Raw genomic sequence first — 23,609 nt, forward strand, 5'->3', positions numbered from 1 at the left:
TTATGAACTTGGAAAGATTATAGTTGGGTGGAAAGATAAAGAGTTATGTATATAGCATAATAAAAAAGTACTAAATTTTAAGAAACAGAAAACTAAATTAAATAATAATATAGAATAAAATTTTATCATGTATATATAGAAGCCTTATCCTATAAATCAAGAATTTTCTTTTTACTTACAATAATTATTAGTGATTAATAATCACTAATCACTAATTATTAGTGGCAATATTCTCATCTGAATTACCATAATTATAAATCTTGCCTAAACCTTAATTTTATTTTAACTCTAAATTGGATAATTCTACTTTGTATTACTTACATGCTCATACTGGAGTGTATTCTCAGTATTATAGATACATTAAATGTTTGTTTACACTTGCTCTTTGAAAGATTTAATAGTATAAAATTATGGCCATTTTTAATGAGTTTATATATATAAACTATCAAATATGGTATATAGTTAAATATATAGACATATTTTTATGTATATATTTTTACAATAGTTTATATATACATATTTATGTGTATGTATACACACACACAGTAGATCAATACTTCTTTAGTAACAGCTGAATGTTACTATGTATCATAAGTAGTAAAAATGACCACAGTTTTGTACAACTATAGTTAAAGTATTAAAACACTTTATTAAAAAAAAAACACTTTATTTTTTATTTATTTTTTTAATCACTTTAAATTTAATTATTATAGATGGAAACATTTTACATATGTCTTATATACATGCTATATATGGAAACATTTTACATATATTATATACATATATTGTTATGTACATATATTATTAGTTATTACTACATTGTACACACTGTACAACTTGTTTGGTTTACTAAAATGAAAGAGAATACTCCCTGCTTTTGAATCTATGATTATCTAGTAGGAGAAGTAAGGCCATAAACTAGTGGTTTCCATGTAACATGTGAGGTGCTTTTATAGAGATATGCTATGAGAGCACAACAAAAAGACACCTAACTGAGACTAGATAGGGGAAGAGAACAGTGAAGTAAGTTTCTTTTTGGGAAGGGTGTATCTGAGATGAGGCATAAGGGATAATAGGATTGTGGCACACAAAGTAAGGAAAGGATGCAGGTTAAAAGAAAACACTTTCAGAATCAAGAATTCAGGTCGAGGCAGTGTAAAAATAATGATCAAGATCCTTGGCATAAGGGATAAGACAGCTATGTGACCTTGAAATTTTTAATGAACTCTTTTAGACTTTAATTTCCTCATTAACTATACCTATCTCATCGTGATGTTTGTAAAGAATAAATGAAATTATGGAGTTTGTAATATCATAACTTTGATGAGTGGTACATAGTGGATTTCTTGATAAAAAGAAGTTATCATTATTGTCATTATTAAAGCCATGGTATTTCACATTGTGAAAATTATTCCACTGATCTTAATTTAATGATTTACTCTAGTAATTGGTAACCCAACTTTGTGTAGAAATAATTCTTTAGATTTCTAATGTGAAATAATTATGTATTATTGATCATAATTACCTTCATCCCATTTACTGTGCACTTTAGTACATTGTGTTTGTTTAGATTACCAATAGATTAGAAAAGTCACCTCTAAAAGCAGTAGTTTTCAAAAAAAAAAAAAAAAAAAAAAAGCAGTAGTTTTCACAGCTTAGAACACAAGGAAACTAAACAGCAGAGGAGCACCAAAGTTAAGAGTACTGAAAGGTACTGTGACAGCAAAATAGGCCATAGCCTGGAACTAAAAATAAATAGCTATATTTCTGCTTCAACTAGTACACAGTAGAAACTTTGTGAAGTCAAACATTGGGATGTCTGTGGCAGGAGCAAGAACTTTAAGAAGAACTCTACCAAATATGCAGCAGCAATAGAGTGTCTTAAAGGATTCCATAGGTAGCAGATGCAAGGGGTATGTTTTCTTCTTAGTTTATCTTAGATCAGCCATTCACAAGCTGGCTTTAAATTTCTAGGGAGGAACAACAATTCTGCTTAGGAATCATTGGTCCCCAGTCACCAAATTGCTTATTGGCACCCCACCCACTATGGTCTCTAGGCTTAATAAATGTATCCTCTTCAAAAAGGAATAATGATCTCTACCTGCTACCACTAACATTATCAAGTTCTCTGTGGTTAATAAAAATTACTTTCTGCTGATTTTTAATTTCTATCATGGCCACTTATTGATAGACTTCATGCATAAAGTTCTCCAGGCCTCAGTATAACCATCTGTTAAATGATAATAATAGTTTTCTCATTGAGATATCATAAAGATTAAATACAATAATGCAAGTAAGCATTCTTCACACAATACACAGAACATCATAAATACTCCACAAATGTTATTTTAATATATTATATTATGTTGCCCAATTTATTGCTTAATCTTGTTGCCTTCATTGAGACAAAATTTTAATGCTTTTTCTATACTATACTTATTTTACAAATTATACAGTACTTTTTTTCTTTTGGTTGTACGATACTGTGGATTTTGAAATATGTATAAATGTCTGAAATCACCACCACAATAAGATTACAGAGTATTTCCATATCCCCACAATTCTCTCCCGCTGTTCCTTATAGTCACACTTTTCTCCAGTTCTAACCCCTGACAACCATTGATTTGTTCTCCATCACTGTAGTTTTGCCTTTTTAAGATGTCATATAAATGAAGTTATATATTATAATCTTTTGATCCTAGCTTCTTTCACTCAGCATAATGCCTTTGGGATTTATCCAAGTTGTTGTCAATAATTTTGTTTGTATTAATGTTTTTTCATGTATGAAGACATTTTTCATCATATTTATTTATTTTGTAATAGTCCATCTGATCAGTATACCAGCATACACTTGTACTAAATAGTCAAGGAGGCAGTTTTGTGTGTGATATAGCATTTACCAAATTATGTCTCTTTGATCACTAACTGTATTCATGGAAAAAAATAGGAATCTGTAATCAAATGCATTTGAGAGATATGGGAAATTCTGGATTATATAAAAGTAAACAGGACTATTTACTGTATAGTTTCTTAGAATCTTTGCTATATGACCTAGTGTTTGTCAAATTTTAAATTAAAAACTTTTTTTTCCAGAACATTTGTTGTTTTCCACAGTTTTAGAAATATTAGTTTCTAAAGTTTTTTCCACATTAGGCTAGAAGTGAAAAACATGTACGTGAGCACTGGATTTGAATTTTTATCCTGTCACTACATAGCTCTGAACAAGTTTACCTACATTAATCCCAGAGTCATCTGCTATAGGCAGTACGGACCACTCTTTAAGAGAATAGACTTCAAAATCTGGGAGATCTGTTTTCTTTTGGGTTTTTCTGCTTAGTTGTTATTTAACTTCATTAATAAAATGAGGATTATACTTATGAGGATTTAATGTTATAATTAAGTTTGTAATGCAGTTATTCATGAGTGGTTTCCTGAGCATTTTCCTGAGGAAATAACTTTTTGTTTAGTTATTCACTGGTTTACAGAGAGTGCACATAAATCAGTTAATATCTTCAGACACAGTGTTTTCTGATGCAGAGTCCTAATAAAAGCAGAAAAGGTGCAAAAATACTTATTCATTTCATTAGAAATGACTTTTAAGTCTGGAGAAATCTTAATATAAACAGGAAAAAGCTTGCTGCTCAAAACCTACTATTACTAGGTTGGTAATTTATGCCAAATTACTGAAGCAAGACTAACATCAACTTATATAGGACTCAAGGAAAATAAAATCAGTATAGACATTTTATGTGTAGGTTTTAATAGAAGTTTTGTAAAATCTCTTTTTTTCTTGTTATATAGTCAGCCTAAGATTAGCAAATGCCTCATTGATAATGCTTGGTTCTATGTACAGTACAAAATGAAAGAAAAAGGAAAATTTATTGAGTGATTTTAGAAACTAGTATATTCTTCAGTGAATAGATAGAAATGAATCATTTAGAGAAGCATATTTTCTCAAAGAATTTGGTAAAATAAGTAGTCCTTTTTAAAAATAATTTTTAGAGAAGGATATTTTCAGTTTGATATTTGCTTATTGAAAATACTTCATTAGCGGGGCACCTGGGTGGCTCAACGGTTGAGCATCTGCCTGGGGCTCAGGTCGTGATCCCCGGGTCGGGGATCAAGTCCCACATCCGGCTCCCTGCGAGGAGCCTGCTTCTCTCTCTGCCTTTCTCTGTGTGGCTCTCATGAATAAATAAATAAAATCTTTAAAAAAAAAAAAGAAAATACTTCATTAGCATATTTTATATACATAAAGTAGAGATACAGGTATTAATTTGAGAAAAGTGAAAAATTATGACACTATTTCATAACTTTATGACAGATATAATATTTTATAGTCACCTCAGCCCCATTGTATTTATCTAATTGTATCTAGCAAAAACAGAGCCTAAAATATTTGGTTTAGTTTTATTAGCTAAATAGAACCAGCTGACCTGGGCATGTGGGTGGCTCTGTGGTTCAGCATCTGCCTTTGGCTCAGGTCATGATCCTGGGGTCCTGGGATCGAGTGCCACATCGGGCTCCCGCTTGGGGAGCCTGCTTCTCCCTCTGCCTATATATCTACCTCTCTCTGTGTGTCTCTCATGAATAAATAAATAAAATCTTTAAAAAAAGACCTGACTGAGACCCTAAGTAAAATTTGTAAGATCACATTTACTCTTCTTGGTTTTCTCCATCTTTTTATCATAACTGTTTTCCCACAAAAACTCCCTTATATAGAATTTTCATGTTACCTTTTACCACTCTAAGCTTGCTATTGTCACATTTAATTTTATATTAGAATTTTCTTCTTTTATCCCACATGCCAAATGGTTAATATGATAGACTAACATAGCTTAATATTCTAATTGTAGTGATAGAGTTTTGGAAATTAACTAATACTGTGAAGATATCCTTTTGAGTCAATGAGCACCTCTACCTCCCTCCAACTTCTCTACCTTCCCCCAACACACCTTATCACCTTTTGACTGATTCATTAGTAATTTTACTATTGGGGAGGGAGAAACAGTCTCCCTACAAGGAGCCCAATGCAGGACTCGATCCTGGATCTTGGGATGATGCCCTGAGCCAAAGGCAGATGCTCAACCACTGAGCCACCCAGGCATCCCCATTAGTAATTTTAATGGTGAGAATTCACATCCAGAAAAAGGGAAATGGTAGAATAGTAAGGCTTTTGGGTGAGATATTTTGGGCCAGGAAAAATGTTTGCTGTCAAACTGCATTGTATATAATCCCCACCAAACTTATTGTTCATCAACTCAGTTCTATGATATTGTATCATCTTACAGGATTCTCAATCTCATAACTTTTTTTTCTATATAGTGAACCATTCATAATATTTTCTGGTGGATTGTCCTATGACAAAGCTTGCAGAAGACCAAGTTTAACCATCATGCATGGAAAAGCAATTACAGTGCTTGAAATGGATCATCCTATTGTTGAATTTCTTACTTTATGTGAAACACCCTATCCAAATGGTAAGTAACAGAAATGAAAATACTAATGTTAAAATTCATTTTTGAAGCAAGTTCCTAATAAAATTAAGCTTAAATATTTTTAGTTTTGGCAGCTGACATCCACTGTGGTACAACATTGTGAGCTACAGGTGCTGGAGCAAGTTCCGCAACTGTACCTACTTGACAAACTGGAAGTAAGACAGATGTAGTACAGCGGTGCTGGAGTTTCAGGTTTTTATATCAGGTAAGTGCTTTAAACTTTGATAAGGATGGTGGAAGCTGAGCTGGGAGGGTCCGATAGGGGTCCAGGGTGAAATCACTTGGGGAAACTGAGGTCTCCTAATAGCCTCTCCTAGACCAGCTCCACCCATCCCATTCCAACACTAATCAAAGTTAAAGCACTTACCTGATATCAGTGATCTGTAACTCTGGTGGTAGTGCATCTGTTTCACATCTGGCTTTGCTTCAGATGCAACTGCAGCACCTCTGATTACTCTAGGATTGCTGATGTGTGGTTAGTGATTTATTTTAATTTTGAGAATAATTAGAAGGGCATTTGGGAAGAGGGATGCATCCTGAATATAAAGGCTTTTTATAAACATAAAAATTAAACTTATGTACAAACTGTATGATGAAAAAAACTGTATGATGAAATCTAATAATAATAAAATATTTTAATGAAATCTAAAAATTGAGAAGGGTGAAACATAAGCGAAATGAGTTTATGATTAAAACAACATAATATATGTGTATATAGATATATAACTACAATTTCAAGAAGAAACATATAAGAGAAAGAACACTAGACTTGGAGATACAATATTTGGTTTTATGATTTATGTTTGTCATTCACTAGCTAGGGTAAGTCATTTTACTTTTATGAGTTAGAGTTATCATTTTTAGAAATAGAATAATAATATTAACCCCACATGATTATTAGAAGGACAAAATGAACATATTTTATAACTATGAAGATCTATAAATTGCTTTATTACAATTGTATTAATTTGCTTTAAATTCTTTAGTTTCATATTTAAAGATAGGATAAATTGACATGCAATAACAGTCAATGTGGCACTTTATTTCCAGAATTGCTGAGACAGACAAGTTATCTGTGTTGTTAACGAATCAACAAATATTTATTAGATGCTTCTATGGCCTCAGTATTACAAAGACTTATTGAGAATACAGACGAAGCATGAAAGTGATCTCTGATGTCAAATCACATAAAATCTAGTTGGATGAGGGAAATAATTAAGACTTAAGTTTTAAAAATATAACACTTAAGTGTTGAGTTATGGGTCAAAGTTTAAATGGTGTACTAATTTAAAGGCTAGTCAGATAGTCAATAGCTGAAATATTCTTGCAAAGCCTCATGGAAAAAGTAGGCTTTAGATAAACTTTGAAAATGACTTGGCACATGAAAAGGATATTGAATAAAGGTTTTAGAATTTATAAGGTTTGCTAGAGTGAGATCAACTTAGAGAAAAAATTGAAAGCCTTTTAAAGGTATTTGGAAATAGCAAGCTACAGAGAAGTTTTGAGAAAATATTGAGATGGAGGAAAACAATGTTTTTAGTAAAATTGGCCAAAAAAGGAGTATATGGGTTGGGCATATAGGATACTGAAATCTTAAATTCCAGATTCTAGCTGGGCAGTTTTTATGACAATGTTCATTAAAATGGTCAAGATCTGAAACACAGTGGTGCCTGAAGGAATGGAAGAGGAAACCCACTGAATTTGGTCACCAATGTCATAGAGAGTGGCATGATAGATGATAGATGAGTCAAAGGTAACATTTTAAGAGTAGTGGTTTCAGTGATGGCTCAGTTGGTTAAGTGTCTGCTTTAGGCTGAGATCATGATCTAGGGGTCCTGAGATGAAGCCCTGCATCTGAGCCCCTGCTCAGGGGGGAGCCTGCTTTTCTTTTTCCCTCTGTCCCCTCCCCCTACTTATGCTCACTCTCTCTTCTCTCTCAAATAAATAATTTTTTTTCAAAAAGTAGTAGTTTTATATGCATTAACAGTTTTTGGAAAGAGAGAAAGATAAGTCTGTTATAAGTCAGTAGAGTTGCTTAGCAGAAAAAGAAAAGGAAATGTTTTTTAATATTTATTTATGACTTATCAGAATATAGATGTTCTTTAGAGTCGTGAGAATGCATGATAAAAGAACAAAGGGAGAAAGAACAAACAGAAGACCAAAAGGATTTAAGATTTAGGAAAATGCCTCCTATTAAAGACCTTAGAGATAAATGTATGTGCCAGTAATAGAGACTGACAGTGTTTGAACTCTGCAACCACACATTTTATGTGTGTGTATGTAAATTTCTGCACATCAGTAGAGATGTTAGGATAATTTCTAATAATATTAAGTAAATTATGTCTAATCACTTCCAAGCAACAGATATGTCTTTGTCTTTCAGAGTAGTGGTAATGAGGATGGAATTTTTATTTGTCAGGAGCTAAGGGAAATATTTTAACCTTACTCAGCAAAATATATTTTATTAATATTTCTGGTTAAATCACTAATACATGAAAATGACAGAAAAGACCCTACAATGCACATTAGTGTATAATGAAAACTTACTAACCTTCCAGAAATGACTATTTCTAAGTTTCTTATGTATTCTCCCAGAAAGTTTTTGCCCATGTGTATTTATCTATGTATGCATTATCTCTTTTTTGTACAAATGACAGCGTATTCTATGTGCTATTCCATATTATACCTTTTTTTCACTTAGTGTATTTTGATTATGATTCCATATTAGCAAATATGGAACTTCATTCTTTTTTACAGTCACATAGTGATAAATTTTACATATATGTTAAACAAAATAAATTTACTAACAGTTTTTAATATTGATAAACCATTTGTGATATCTGACAATTCAATTCAACTTGTTTTTCAAAGAGCAGAAATTTCTCATCTCAGGGGTATTGCTCAGAGTAACTAAGCAACTATACTCAGAATTCGTCAATTTCACATTTACATTTAACAGTATCTGGTCCTCTACAAGCATAAGCAACTAATGCATTTCTCTTCAGAGTAATAGTAATTATGATGAGCTTTTTACCTGTTGGGGGCTAGGGTTAAAAGACTGGGCCTGCTCAAAAATAAACCAATCTAATAGAGGAAGTGATTCTATTGGCATCTACTGATCATGTACTATGTGTTAGGCTTTGCATTGAACATCTTCATATACATCTAATCTTCATAATAGTCTAAGGTAGTTATTTTGCCATATCAATAAATAAATAAATTGAATTTAATTGAGCTAATAAGTTAATGAATTTCCCCATTCAAACTGTTAATAAATAATAGATACAAAATTGAACCTAATACTGACTCCTAAGGAAATCTTTTTATTCAGAGGTTACTACAGTACACCAAGTACTTCTACAAAGGTGAAACTTTTGCCACCAGTTTTTATTATTTGAAAAGAAACAACTAAAACTGATATGCCTACCTAAAGTGATAAAATAGATATAACTACCTAAAATGATTATGAATTTTTCTCATTCATGCCAGTGTCTCAACTATTTTATTTTTGTAGCAGTTGCTTCCCAATCAATGACTGTCTTAAAAAGAAGACAAATGAATAGTACTATAGAACTCCAGTGTTCTTTCAACTGAAAAACAAACCAAACAAACAAAACACAACCATTTTTTAACCCTAAAACCCCTAAATTCAAAAGTACTAAAATAATGTTGAAAACTTAAAACAGCTGTAAGAAAAATAGAGGAAGCCTCAATTCAAGAACAGATTGAATGGCAAATAGTATGAAGACTGCATACTGTCCTATAAATGTGCACCCAAACAAGGGTATACTCCTCAGTTTTGGGGCTTCTGTTTCCAGTTTTTCTCTCATGGCATGTGACTTGTAAATATGAATAGGTTCTATAGCTCCTCAAGACTATAAAGGCCTGTGAAGGACTCTCTTCCAGTTTCCCCCTAAGACTTGAATATCCTGAATAAAATTCCTGCCAAATGACCGTTGAGGTTAGGATTAAATACTTTTTAAGTAGCTAGTAGAAACTACTAGTATAATGAAAATACATGGGAATTTAGAATCAGAAGGCCTGGGCTATAGTTCCAGCCTTTTCAGTAAACTAGCTTTGCAAATTTGTGCCAATCTCATAACCTCTTAGGACTTCAGTTTTCTCTATGAAATGAAAAATAGCAATACCTGTTCTAGCTACTGCGAACCAAATATCATATATGTAAGACATTTTTGTAAATACTTTTTTCTTTAAATTGAGAACACTTTATGCCTTTCCTTTATTTGTCACTATCATAGATGGAAAGCAATGTCTTCCCTGACCACAATAACTAAATTAGTGCTCTCCAACTAACCACAAGTCATTTCTTATACCATTACCCTTGACATTTTTTTTTCATAGCTCACATTATTTTCTGAATTTATCTTGTTTACTCCTTCATGGTTTGTATACATCCCTACAAAGCCCTAGAATGTAAACTCCATGAAAATAAGGACATTGTCAATTTTATTTTCCACGTATCCTTTCCTTTGTTTTGAGAATAGTTGGTGGAACACATTGAAAGGAGGAAGTGGGGGGGGGGGGGGTTTAGATTTAGGAACTTGAAAATCCTAGACTATCCTCAGATTCCCTGCCATTTTGAGGTATATACTCTTAGGCACATATCTTTAAATACATGTTAAATCACACTGAATTGAAATTACATTTTTTAGTATAAGGAGTGTTGCTCTCATCGGGAAGGCAGAACTATTTTCTTAGAACAACTCCTTGTACGCATGAAATCAGATCTAAAATGGAAGGTTATGGAATAAGATAAATGTTTGTGAGATAGAGATAACACTGTCTTCAAATAATCTACTGCTATTACCACCTCATGATTATTGAGAAATGTTTAACTCTATGCCTATGCAACTTCTCATTTTCATATTCCCAGTAATGATCTTAAAGTCTGAAAAACACAATATTTTTTGAAAGTGCTCTTTGTTTTTCTTATTTTGGTTCATATTTTGGTCTTCTGAAATAATTTAAATAAGTTTTGTGAGGAGATAAAGGAAATGAAAGTTTGGTGACTTTATAAAATATGAAAACTTCCACTTTTTATTTTTTACTTGTAGAATTTCAAGAACCTTATGCTGTTGTAGTACTTCTGGAGAAAGATCTCATTGTAGTTGATCTGACACAAAGCAAGTAAGTTATTCATTCACAGATTAACACTATTTTTATACTCATTACAACTAAAATGTAGGAAGATGTTATAGAGAATTGACATTAGTATATGTTAGATGGTAAATATTCTTTATGTGGAACATTGTTAGGCTAGAATTTTAGAAATGTAATTGGTTTAATAATAAAAACTAAACCAAAAGAGTTTAGGAAACACACACAATTGTAACACATTTTAAAGGCAACACCTGTTGTTTGGAAAGATGCATTTAGAGTCTGAGGATACATAAAATGGATATCATTTCTGCCGTTAACCTAAGCAAACACAATTGTTATGAAAATTTTTATGGTGTACTACATGGCCATCTGCTAGACTATTGACTAAAGGAAAATGGCACATTAGAAAAGTATTATTGGACTATTGCAGCAACAATACAGAAGAGCAGGATCTCAAGGGTAGAGAAGATGGAAGTCTTTCACTTTTTTATTTTTCATTATGTTGTAGGCAATGAAACAAATATAAAATATTGCTGTTAAAGTGGCACTCTCAGCTCCATTACGTGAACAGTAAAATCAGATAAAATTGATGAACACTGTCTTCTTGCTGCACATTTTCATAGTAAATGATGATAGGCATGAACTGATTTCCCCTCACTTTTTTCTTTTTTAATTGAAGTATATTTAACAGATAATGTTATACTAGTTTCAGATGTACAACATATTGATTCAACAATTCTATACAATACTCAGTGTTCATCACAATAAGTGTAATTACCATCTGTTGCATTACAATATTATTACAGTGCTATTCACTGTATTTCTATGCTGTACTTTTCATCTCCATAACTTATGTATTTCATAACTGAAAGTTTGTAGCTCCTAACCCCCTTTATTTCATCACCAGCCCATTTTGTCTCTTTGGCAATCACCAGCTTGTTCTTTGTATTTATGAATCTTTGTTTTTCTTTGTTTACTTGTTTTGTTTGTTAGATTCCACATGTAAATGAAATTACATGGTATTTTTCTGTCTGACTTATTTCACTTAGAATAATACCCTCCAGTCCCATCCATGTTGTTAAAAATGGCAATATCTCATTAGTTTTTATGGCTGAGTAATATTCCAGTATCTATTGATCGATTGATCAATTGATCTTCTTTATCCATTAATCTATCAATGGATGTTTAAGCTGCTTCTATATCTTGGATATTGGAAATAATGCTGCAATAAACATAGTGGTGCATTTATCTTTTTGAATTAGTGTTTTTGTTTTCTTTGGGTAAGTACCTGATAGTATGACTACTAGATCAGATGGTATTTCTATTTTTAATACTTTTAAAAACCTCCATACTGTTTTCCATGGTGCCTGCACCAATTTATATTCCCACCAACAGTGCACTAGGGTCTCTTTTCCTCCACATCCTTGACAACTTTGTTGTTTCTTGTCTTTTTTATTCTAGTCATCCTGACAAGTGTAAGATGACATCTCATTGTAGTTTTCATTTGCGTTTCCCTACTGATTTGTGATATTGGACATTTTATCATGTGTCTGTTGGCTATTTGTATATCTTCTTTGGAAAAAGATCTTCAAGTTCTCTGCACATTTTTATTATTTTGGGGTTTTTTTCGTGTTAATTTGTGTAAGTTATTTAAATATTTTTGGATATTAACCTTTTATCAGATACATCACTTGCAAATATCTTCTCCCATTCAGTAAGTTATCTTGACATCTTGTTGATTGTTTCTTTCACTGTGCAAAAGGTTTTATGTTGGTGTAGTCCCAATAGTTTATTTTTGCTTTTATTTCCCTTGCTGGAGGAGATATATCTATAAAACTGTTCTATAGCAGATGTCAGAGAAATTACTGGTTATGTTTTATTCCAAAGGTTTTTGTTCCAGGTTTCACATTTAGTTAGGTCTTTGAATTTGTGTGTGTGGTATAAGAAAGTGGTCTAATTTCACTCTTTTACGTGTAGCTGTCCAGTTTTCTTAGCACCGTTTTTTAAGAGACTGTCTTTTCACATTGCATATTCTTACCTCCTTTATTGTAGATTAGTCAATCATAGAAGCATGGGTTTATTTCTGGGCATCCTATTTCTGTTCTGTTGGACTTGTGTTATGTATCTGTTTTGTTTTGTTTTGATTGCCAGTACCATACTGTTTTGATTATTACAGCTTTGTAGTATATCTTGAAATCTGGAGTTGATGAGATATGTACAGTTTTGTTCTTCTCAAGATTGCTTTGGGTGGCGCTTGAGTGGTGCAGTCAGTTAAGCATCCAACTCTTGGTTTTGGCTCAGTTTGTGATCTCAGGGTTGTGGGATTCAGTCCCACATGGTGGCCTATACATTTTTTTTTTTGTACTCTTTGTCTACTTTTGGTATCATAGTAATGCTGACCTTATAGAATGAATTTGGAGTTTTCATTCCTCTATTTTTTAGAATCATTTAAGAAAAAATATTTAACTCTTCTTTAAATGTTTGGTAGAATTTGCCTGTGTAGCCATCTGGTCTTGGACTTTGGTTTGTTTAGAGTGTTTGATTGCTGATTCAACTCCATTACTAGTAACAGTTCCGTTCAAATTTTTGATCTTCCTAAATTAGTTGTAGAGAATTATGTTTCTAGGATTTATTCATTTTTTCTAGGTTGTCCAATTTGTTGGCATATAATTCTTCATAATATTCTTATAATCCTTTGTATTTCTGTGGTGTTGGTTGTTTTCTTCATTGCTGATTTTGAGTTGTTGTCTTTTTTCCTTGATGAGTCTGGTTAAAAGTTTATCAGTTTTGTTTATCCTTTTAAAGAACCAGCTCCTGGTTTCATTGACTTTTTCTTTGTGTGTGTTTTTTAATCTCTTATTTTATTTATTTCTCTCTAATCATTATTATGTCCTTTCTTCTTTCTGGCTTTCAGCTTTTTCTGGCTCCTTTAACTATAAGGTTAGGTTGTTTAAGGATTTTCATCTCTTGAAGTAGGTCCGTATTGCTATAAACTTCTCTTAAAACTGCTTTTGCTGTGTCCCAAAGATTTTGGACTATTGTGTTTTTATTCTCCTTTGTCTCCATGTATTTTTTTTATTTCCTCTTTGACTTCTTGGTTAGTAGCATGGTGTATAGCCTTCATGTGTTTGTGTTCTTTCCAGATTTTCTTACAATTGATTTTCATTTTCATACCATTGTGTTTAGAAAAGATGTTTGATATATTAGTCTTCTTAAACTTATTGAGACTTGTTTTGTGACCTAACATGATCTATCTTGGAGATTCCATGTACAATTGAAAAGAATGTGTATTCTGTTGTTTTTAGATGAAATGATATGTATATATCTGTATACATCTGGTCTGTTATGTCATTCAGAGGCACTATTTCCTTTAGATTTTCTGGCTAGATGATCTGTCCATTGATATGTGAGGTATTAAAGTCTCCTACTGTTATTGTATGACTGTCAATTTTTCCCTTTATGTTTCTTAATATGTGCTTTATGTATTTGGGTGCTCCAATTTGGGTGCATAGGTATTTAAAATTGTTATATCATCTTCTTAGATGTTCCCTTTATCATTATGTATTGTCTTTCTTTGTTTCTCATTAGTCTTTGTTTAAAAGTCTTTTTTGTCTAAGTATTGCTACCCCTGTTCTCAGTCTGTGTGTGTCTTTAGGTCTGACATGAGTCTCTTATAAGCAGCATATAGATGTGCCTTGTGTATTAACCATTCAGTCATTCTATGTCTATGATTGGAACATTTAGTCCCTTTAAAGTAAATTGTTTTCTAATTGTTTTTGTAGTTCTTCTCTGTCCCTTTCTTCTCTGTCCCTTTTTTCTCTCACTCTTTTCTCTTGTGATTTGATGGCTTTCTTTAGTGTTATGCTTGGATTACTTTCTATTTATTTTGTGTAGGTTTTTGATTTGTGGTTACCAGTAGGTTCATATATAACATCTTATGAGTATAGTTGTCTATATTAACTTTATGGTCACTTAAGTTCAAATGCATTCTAAAAGCATTAAATTTCTACTCTGTTTCCATGTTTTTGTATATGATGTCATAATTTACATATTTTTATTCTGTGTATACCTTGAATGGTTTTGTTAGATATAATTATCTGTTTTTGTGTTTTAACCTCCATAATGGCTGTATAAGTGATTAATCTACTACCTTCATTAAATGTTTACTTTCATCCATGAACTTTCTCCCTTTCATAATTTTCTTCTAGTTATGGACTTTTCTTTCCACTCAAAGAATTCCCTTTAACATTTATTATAAGGCTGGTTTAGTGGTAATGACCTCTTTTAACTTTTGTTTGGGAAACTTTTTACTCTCCTGTTCTGAATGGTAATTTAACTGGATAGAGTATTTTGGTTGCATGTTTTTTTACTAATCATGCCACTCTCTTCTGGTCTAAAAAATTTCTGCTGAAAAATCAGCTGATAGCCTATTGGATTTCCCTTTATGTAACTTTTTTCCCCTTTTGCTGATTTTAAAATACCATCATTACTTTTTGCCATTTTGATTATTACATATCTTGGTGTGGACATTTTTGGTTTAATATTGTTAGGGGCTCTCTGTGATTCCTGTATCTAGATGTCTGTTTCCTTCCCCAGATTAGGGAAGTTTTTAGCTATTATTTCTTCAAATAAGTTGTAATGCCTCCTTCTCTTTTCTTTTGGGATCCCTATAATATGATGTTAATACTCTTGATGATGTCACTGAGTTCCCTTAACCTATTCTCATTTTTTATTATTCTTGATTGGTTGCTTGCTTTCCAATATCCTGTCTTCCAGATTACTTGTCCATTCTTCTGCCTACCCTAGTATGCTGTTTATTCCCTCTTGTGTGTTTTTATTTTGGTTATTGAATTTTTCATCTCTGCCTTGATCTGTTTTATATTTTCTATCTCTTTATTGAAGTTCTCACTAAATTCATCCATTCTCTTCTGAAGTCCAGTGAGTATCTTTATAACCATCACTTTGCATTTTTATCAGGCATACTGCTTATCTCTTTGCTTTGCTTAGGTCTTTTGCTGTGATTCTGTTCTTTCATTTTGTTCTGTCTCATTTTGTCTAACTCTGTGCTTGTTTTACTCTGTTAGGAAGGTCAGTTATATCACCTGGTCTTGAAAATAGCAGCCTTGTATAGAAGAAGCAGTCCTGTGGTGCCCTTTAGTGATATTACCCCTAGTCACTAGAGCTAGGTTCTCCTTGGGTGTAATCTCTAGGGGCTGTGTGCACCCTAGTTTATGGCTGAGCAGCATCTTCCCTCAGCCCAGTGAGCTGCAATGATCCACTTTGCCTGCTTTGGGTGCACTGGATAGGGTTTGGTCCCTGTGCTGCTGAGAGGCCTACAGTCTCTATGGGCTTGTAGCTGGGTGGGGCAGTAGTAAGGGTAGCTGTCTACAATTAACCTCTGCAGAGGCACAGCCAATGGCAGGGCTTTCTCTCTGTTTGGTCCACAGAGGCTTTTATTGATGGGTGGGGTCAGGAACTAGATTAGGTATTTGCAGTCAGCCTCTTTATCATAACTGTGGGCATACTGACCAGTAGGGCGCTCTTTCTCTCTTTCTCTCTCTCTCTGCATAGCTGCTAAAAGGCTTAGTTGCTGGAATTGTAGGTATGCTGCTGTGTGGAGTTATCTCTTCCTCTCTCCAGGGCAGGAGTCATTTTAGAGTGGCACTGATCCCTACCAGGGAAGATTGCAGGATGTAATTGGTAGGAGCTGCTTTGTAGGGATGTCTGCAGAGGCAGGTGGGTTGGATGGGGTATGGCACACAGTGCTAGTAAGATAGGTGGAGAGTGTTAGGGCTGGTTTGCAAGTGTCCAGCTATCTAGGCTGGGGGATGGGAAGAAAAAAGACATCCACTAACATTTGTTCTTGGAGAAAACCCTGAAGATCTCTGCCTCTCCATGCATATTCTGAGATTAGTAAAATTTCAAACTACTGCTTCTGTGCTGTGTCTCATTTGGGGTTGTTTATTATGCTGGATCTTTAAGGGCAGAGATTCAGTTTCCTATCTCCCTCTGGCTTTCCTGAGTTAAGCTCCACTGGTTCTTAAAGCCCTGTGTAAATGGAGATTCTTCTTCCCAGAGTGGAACCCCAGTGCCTGGGATGTCTTATATGGGATCTAATCTTCCTTCCCCATGCTTTTGGTATCCCCTTCATTTGTGTTTAGTATTACCAGGGGTTTGGTTCTCAACATATCTCTGCCCCTCTTCTTCAGTATGGCCTCTTCTCTACAATTAACTATGGAAAGTCTATTCTGCCAGTCTTTATTAGATCATTTTCAGAGTTAGTTGCACAGATGTAGTTGTTATCTTGGTATGTCCATGGGACAAAGTGAGCTCAGGATCCTATTCTGTTTCTGATTTTTCCATCATTCTATACTCTAGGCCCATGCAGAAGTTTTGTACGTTCTGTCACCTCTATATTATTGATTTTCCCTTCCTTTTTCTTCTCATTAACATCTTTTCTGAAGAAACTCAACTCAGATATCATTTCCTCATTAAAATTTTTCATTACCTATGTAATTTTTTCAAATACCGTTACAGACTCTCATATTTCCCTTGCTCCTCTCCTTCATAACTCTGAAACAGATAAAATTTTCTGTTTATTACTGTTTTAAAGATTCTCTACTAGACTGTAGGTATCATGGAAGAGGAGCTTTTTCTGCATATGGAGTAGGTTCTTAGTAAATTTTTGTTGCATAACTTACAGCCTGAGTGCTACTTTCTGTGTCATTTAAAAATGTTAGGGACAGGGACCCTGGGTGGCCTAGTTGATTAAATGTCCAACTCTTGATTTCAGCTCAGGTCATGATTTCAAGGTTGTGGGATTGAGCCCCTATTGGGCTCTTCACTCAGCGGGGCGTCTATTGGAGATTCTCTTTCCCTCTGTACCTCCTCACCATGCTCTCTCTCTCTCTCTCTCAAATAAACAAATCTATACCAAAAAATGTCAGAGCCAAAGTTCTTCTTTATGCTCATTTATAGTATATAATATTTCAGTTTTTTGAAAGGGATATAGGATTAGGGCCATAAGATCATCATCACTGATTCTGCCTAGCTATTCTACTTTAATCAACATTAAACTTAAATTTTGTATACATGTATGGATTTATGTCTCTTCCTCTAAGTTCTAATATTGGTTCTGTTAAAATGTACTCTTCTATTCTTAGTGGTATTCTTTGTTCTGGGCCATATTTCTTGCCTTCTTATATCTTATCTAATTGGCTAATAGCTTTTAAGACCCACTATACCTTTAATACTCACTGTTTTCAGTATATACATTTATTCTTATGATTTTCATTATTAGTTAAGTATTTGAATTGACATTTTGCTTTTTATTTAACATTTCACCTTTGGCAACACCATGTTTTAAAATCTATGTGACATTCTCATTTCATTGTCTATTACAAGAAATTTAACATATTCTCTTTCCTTTCAAATAGTTCCTTTCTAACCATGTTTCATGTTATTATATTGCAATTTTGTACTCCTTTTCAAATTAAACTCTTCTTCCCTTCCCCCCTTTTTTCCATTTAATTGTTTATATGAAACCATGCATTAGGGCTTACAAGTTTTTCTTCTCCTTGATTCCTTGAATTTATATCTTTGCTTACATCTCCCTATCTAAATTCTTATAATACATTATTATTTTTTACTTAGCTATCTTTTTCTTTGCCAATACACTAATTTTCCCCATTTTCATGATATTGTTTACCTTGTCAAAAGTCTACCATTGTAACCTCTTGCTGTTATCAAATCCCTAGTTGTAGATGCAGTCATTAAGGTGATTATTTTACTTCTAATTCATCAATCTCAGTAATGTTTGATTTTTTTTAAGATTTTATTTATTACTCATGAGAGACACACAGAGAGAGGCAGAGACATAGAAAGAGGGAGGAGAAGCAGGCTCCATGCAGAAAGCTGGATGCGGCACTTGATCCTGGGACTCTTGGACACTCTGGTGTCCAAGTACCAGCAGTACCAGGATGCTACGGCCAAGGAGGAGGGGGAGTTCAAGGAGGAGGCAGAGGAGGAAGTGGCCTTGAGCTGATACCTGGTAAAGCGCGTGGAAGCTGTGTGAACTCTTTATTCGCTCACAACCTGTTCTCTGATAGCCATGTCTCTGTGTGCACTCGCTCTTTTTCCTGTCTGGATGTCACATGCTGTACAGACGCCACCATTTTCATAGTGGAAAAAGAAAAAGCGTGAGCCAAAGGTGACGCTCAACCACTGAGCCACCCAGGTGCCCAGAAATGTTTGATTTTTACCCTGAAATAGAGAACCTTTGATCCATATATTTTAACCTACTTGCTATCTCTCTAAAGTTTTTATTTAAATTCCAGTTAGTTAACATATAGTGTAATATTAGTTTCAGGTATACAATATAGTGATTTAACACTTCCATACAATGCTCATTGTTCATCACAAGTGAACTCCTTTATTTCCATCATCTATTTAATCCATTCCTTCACCCACCTCCCCTTTGATAACTATTGGTTTGTTCTTGATAGTTAACCATCTATTTCTTAGTTTGCCTCTCTTTCTTTACCTATGCTCAAATTCTTACATTTGAGTGAAATCAGATGGTATTTGTCTTTATCTGACTGACTTATGTCTCTTAGCATTATTCTATCCATGTCATTGCAAATGGCAAGATTTAATTCTTTTTATTACTGATTAATATTCCATCGTGTATATACTATATCATATCATCTTTGTCCATTCCTCGGTCAATGGACATTTAGGCTGCTTCCATAGTAAGGCTATTGTAGATAATGCTACTATAAGTACTGGGGTTCATGTGTCTCTTTGAATTAGTATTTTTATATTCTTGAAATAAATACCTAGCAGTGCAATTGTTGGATCATTGGATAATTCTAACTTTTTGAGGAACCTCCATACTGTTTTCTCAAATCACTGTACCGGTTTGCATTCCCACTAACAGTAGTAAGAAGCTTGTTCCCCTTTCTCTGCATCCTCGCCAACACCTATTGTTTTTTCTGTTGTTGATTTTAGCCAATCTGACAAGTGATAGGTTATTGTAGCTTTGATTTGTGTTACCCTGATAATGAATGATGTCAAACATCTTTTCATGTGCCTCTTGGCCATCTGTATGCTTTCTTTGGAAAAAAATGTCTTCAGATCTTCAGCCCATTTTTTAATTGGACTATTAATTTTTGGGGTGTTGCATAATTTCTTTATTTTGGATACTATCAGATATATCATTTATTAAATATAATGTGCTCCTTTCCACCTGATTTTGTATATACTACTATTCTTTTATACACACACACACACACACTACTATTCTTATCTGAAATATAAATCTGCAGCATTTCAAATAGAAGGCAAGTAAGAAAATCCTTGCCAATACACACACACACATCATACTCTCCAGAGATTGGACTAAGTTTTAAGTAAGTTCCTAATAATTAGGGAAAAATTATTTTACTATACCTTAAACCCTGAGGGGAAAAAGACCTTATTAAGAAGTAACATGAACTTATGAATCTAGAACATATGCAGCGTAGACTAATACTCCATGCCCTCTACTACAGTACCTGTTACATCTGGTACCTAAGAAGTGCACAATATATTATGACTATAAGAATTCTTAATGTGGGGATCCCTGGGTGGTGCAGCGGTTTAGCGCCTGCCTTTGGCCCAGGGCGCGATCCTGGAGACCCAGGATCGAATCCCACGTCGGGCTCCCGGTGCATGGAGCCTGCTTCTCCCTCTGCCTAGGTCTCTGCCTCTCTCTCTCTCTGTGTGTGTGACTATCATAAATTAAAAAAAAAAAAAAGAATTCTTTATGTGGTTCTATACTGATACTCATTTTAGATATTATAGTGAGCCTGAGGATATGAAATTTACTGCATCCATAAGTCTGTATTCCCACTATGTTCTCTAGTTAAGTTTACATTGGAAATTATCTGAAACATATGTAATCATACACACACACAGTAAAATCATCTTTCAATTACACCTACCAAAAAATCACAAATACTTGCCTGTGTATTACCTCACTAGGAAACACATGTCAAAATTACTAAGATATTTTAACATTTCTATTATGTAAATATTTACATGAAATTGTACATAGATAAGACACCTGACATGCTTTAATACATTGACGAAGTCAATTTAATGAATACATTTTCAATTTGATATAATTCATTCTCTCCATATTAGCAAAGTGATGTCACTGTGGAATTTTAGAATTACAGAAAAGACAATGAATTTATTCAAGTAAAATTCTACTAATATTCATATTCTGCTTTATAGATAAATATTCTTAAAAGACCATTCTTGTTCACGTGATCCTTATTTTATGATAATTAAGTGAAATGTATAATACTTAGAAGATGCTAGGATTTGTTATAAAGGTTATTTCATTTTTTTCTCTTTGAAAAATATACTAATATATTGTCTTCGTCTGTTAGTTTTCCAATCTTTGAAAATCCGTATCCCATGGACATTCATGAATCACCAGTTACATGCACAGCATACTTTGCTGATTGCCCACCAGATCTGATTCTAGTACTCTACTCTATAGGAGTCAAGCATAAAAAACAAGGATACAGTAATAAGGTAAAAGTAACAAATTTCCTGTTCTTTTCTGACCTTCCCTATAAGAAGACTTGAACTAAATTCTTTTGAGGTCATAAGCTGGTCTCCTCTTCTAGAATTTAAATTTTCTAAATACTATATAGCCTTAAATCTACAAGAATATAAATTTCTTATATACTTAGTATATGCTTATATAATGAGATATCCTTATTTCTCATACATATTTATATACTAAGTATATAAACGAGTGTAGTTTTTAATTATTTTAGAACAAGGAGTATGGTTTACAAAATTCATGAGTCAGCTCTTTTCAGTTAATTATTTCTTATTCAGTGGTTAACAAGGCATAATTAACAAAGTCATTTATTAAATAACTTTCTAAATTAATTCCATTTTTTTGTATTTAACTACAGGATTCAAATACTTAAAACAGTAATAGACTATGATTTGTATTTGCACAAGGCTGTTGGAATGGGCAACTCTGGGGGTACAATTTACATAGTATTCTGTGTTAACAGAACTATGATAGTTTGGTAGCACACAGGCTATGTTGCAAATGTAGCAACACTGTATCTGTATGATTAAAATACTTTTTAAATATTTTGAATATATATTATCATTTATATAAAAATTTATATTTTAATGAGATGGAATTGTACATTTGGGATTGTTCAATTAAAGAATTAAAAGATAGCATACACTTCATCCTTTGTTAATATACAGCTATTTCTTTGTAAAGTGAATCTTTTTCTGTATTTTAAAATGTTTTTATTTAAAAATTTTATGCCATTTAAATTTTAAAAATAAAACTCATAAATTCTTCTTGGATAACCTATTTAGGAGTGGCCCATCAGTGGAGGAGCGTGGAACCTTGGAACACAAACATATCCAGAAATTATTATTACTGGGTAAGTGGGATGTGATTTGTGACTTTATCAATTCATCAGCAAAAAGATGTTCTAGACAATACCAGAAATAGCACTACTTCGTATAGCAACTGACTTCATGCTCTAATATTAGGAATGAAATTAGAGACATAACAACAGATATAGATGACATTTAAAAGATTATAAGGGCCTCTGTTTATGAGATATAATAATAAATATACTTTTTCCTATAGTACTACCCAAAGCCCTGGGTATTATATATTAAACAAACATAAGATGACTGGAAAAGATGGAGAGAAGTGAAGGTGTTTAGAGCCCCCAACACTCAAGAAATGACATGGTGGTGAATGTCCTGAGTTTTCTTTTTGCTTCATATATATCCCAGAATTGGAGCTGAGGAAGCTGGCAACTGCCAATGGGCACAGACAAAACAATAAAAAAGCCCAACAAAACTAGCACTCTCCAGCCAAATGATGAAATAAGGGGCAACCTATCAAGACAGAAAATTGTTAGAAATTAATCTCTCTAACCACCAGAAAAAAAAACTATGCCCTACAACAACCCACTCCAGCAGAGGGAGCATCAGTTTCTGACATTGAGCAAGAGCTGAATAGGGAACTTTTTAACCCTTCTGGGTGGTAATGAAACCCATCACCTGTGGTGTTAGAGGAGATCATGTGGGCAACCATAATCAACCACTGCCCAGTGGTATGAGGAGCCACACACTTTCCTCTTCTTGGGCCACTGCAAGTCCAATGAGGATGGAAAGAAGAAAGAACAAGACTGAAAAATTACATGAGGAATAATAGCTGAAAACTCCCCAAATTTGGCAATAAACATGATCCTATAGATTCCAGAAGCTGAATGAACATGTAATCTACAAGATACATCATAGTCAACAAGAGAGAAATGATGCTTTACTGATGATAGTGCAAAACCAATTGGATGACAGTGGATTTCTCATCAAAAACCATGGAAGCCAGAAGAAAATCTGATCTGTTTGAAGTGCTGCAATAAAACAATTGGTAATCCAGAATTGTATACCTAACAAAAATATCCTAGAGGAAATATTTAAGGCAATTACAAATGGGAGAGGATAAAGTAAAGTAAAGGGAGCAGGTTTTTACACTTACCTCAGAATGGTAGTATGATACCAGAAGACAGTGACAAGTTGTAAATATATAATGTTTTAAAAAGCTTTAATGTTTTAATGTTTTAATATGTTTAATGTTCACATTAACATTAATTAAATTATGTTAAATTAATTTAAACATAATTAATATGTTTAATATGTTCACATATTTTTAATGTTTTAATAACCATTAAAAATATGTGAAAAGATACACTAAAAGACATTATTGGCACATAAAATGCATGCATTAAATAATTGAAATAACCTATAGGAAGTCAGGGGAAAAGAGCGGGAAAAAAACCCAAACCAGACAGACTGAAGCCCTAACATATCTATGATTCCATTAAATATAAATGGTCTAAATATACCACTTCAAATGCACAAATTGGCATACTGGATTAAAAACAT

At 33.3% G+C, this 23,609-nt stretch overlaps 1 protein-coding gene across 11 annotated transcripts in view; it reads left to right on the forward strand.

Moving 5' to 3' along the window:
- STXBP5L (syntaxin binding protein 5L) overlaps positions 1-23,609 on the forward strand; it is a 389,595-nt gene that overhangs the window by 216,239 nt on the left and 149,747 nt on the right. For all 11 annotated transcript variants that reach the window (XM_025990142.2, XM_072724595.1, XM_025990141.2 and 8 more), the window contains exons 11-14: positions 5,326-5,480; positions 10,574-10,646; positions 21,056-21,203; positions 22,023-22,090. In XM_025990142.2, the coding sequence (XP_025845927.1) occupies positions 5,326-5,480; positions 10,574-10,646; positions 21,056-21,203; positions 22,023-22,090 (444 nt within the window). The remainder of the gene's footprint in view (positions 1-5,325; positions 5,481-10,573; positions 10,647-21,055; positions 21,204-22,022; positions 22,091-23,609) is intronic.

The sequence above is a fragment of the Vulpes vulpes genome, chromosome 1, assembly GCF_048418805.1.
Source record: "Vulpes vulpes isolate BD-2025 chromosome 1, VulVul3, whole genome shotgun sequence".
NCBI lineage: Eukaryota > Metazoa > Chordata > Mammalia > Carnivora > Canidae > Vulpes > Vulpes vulpes.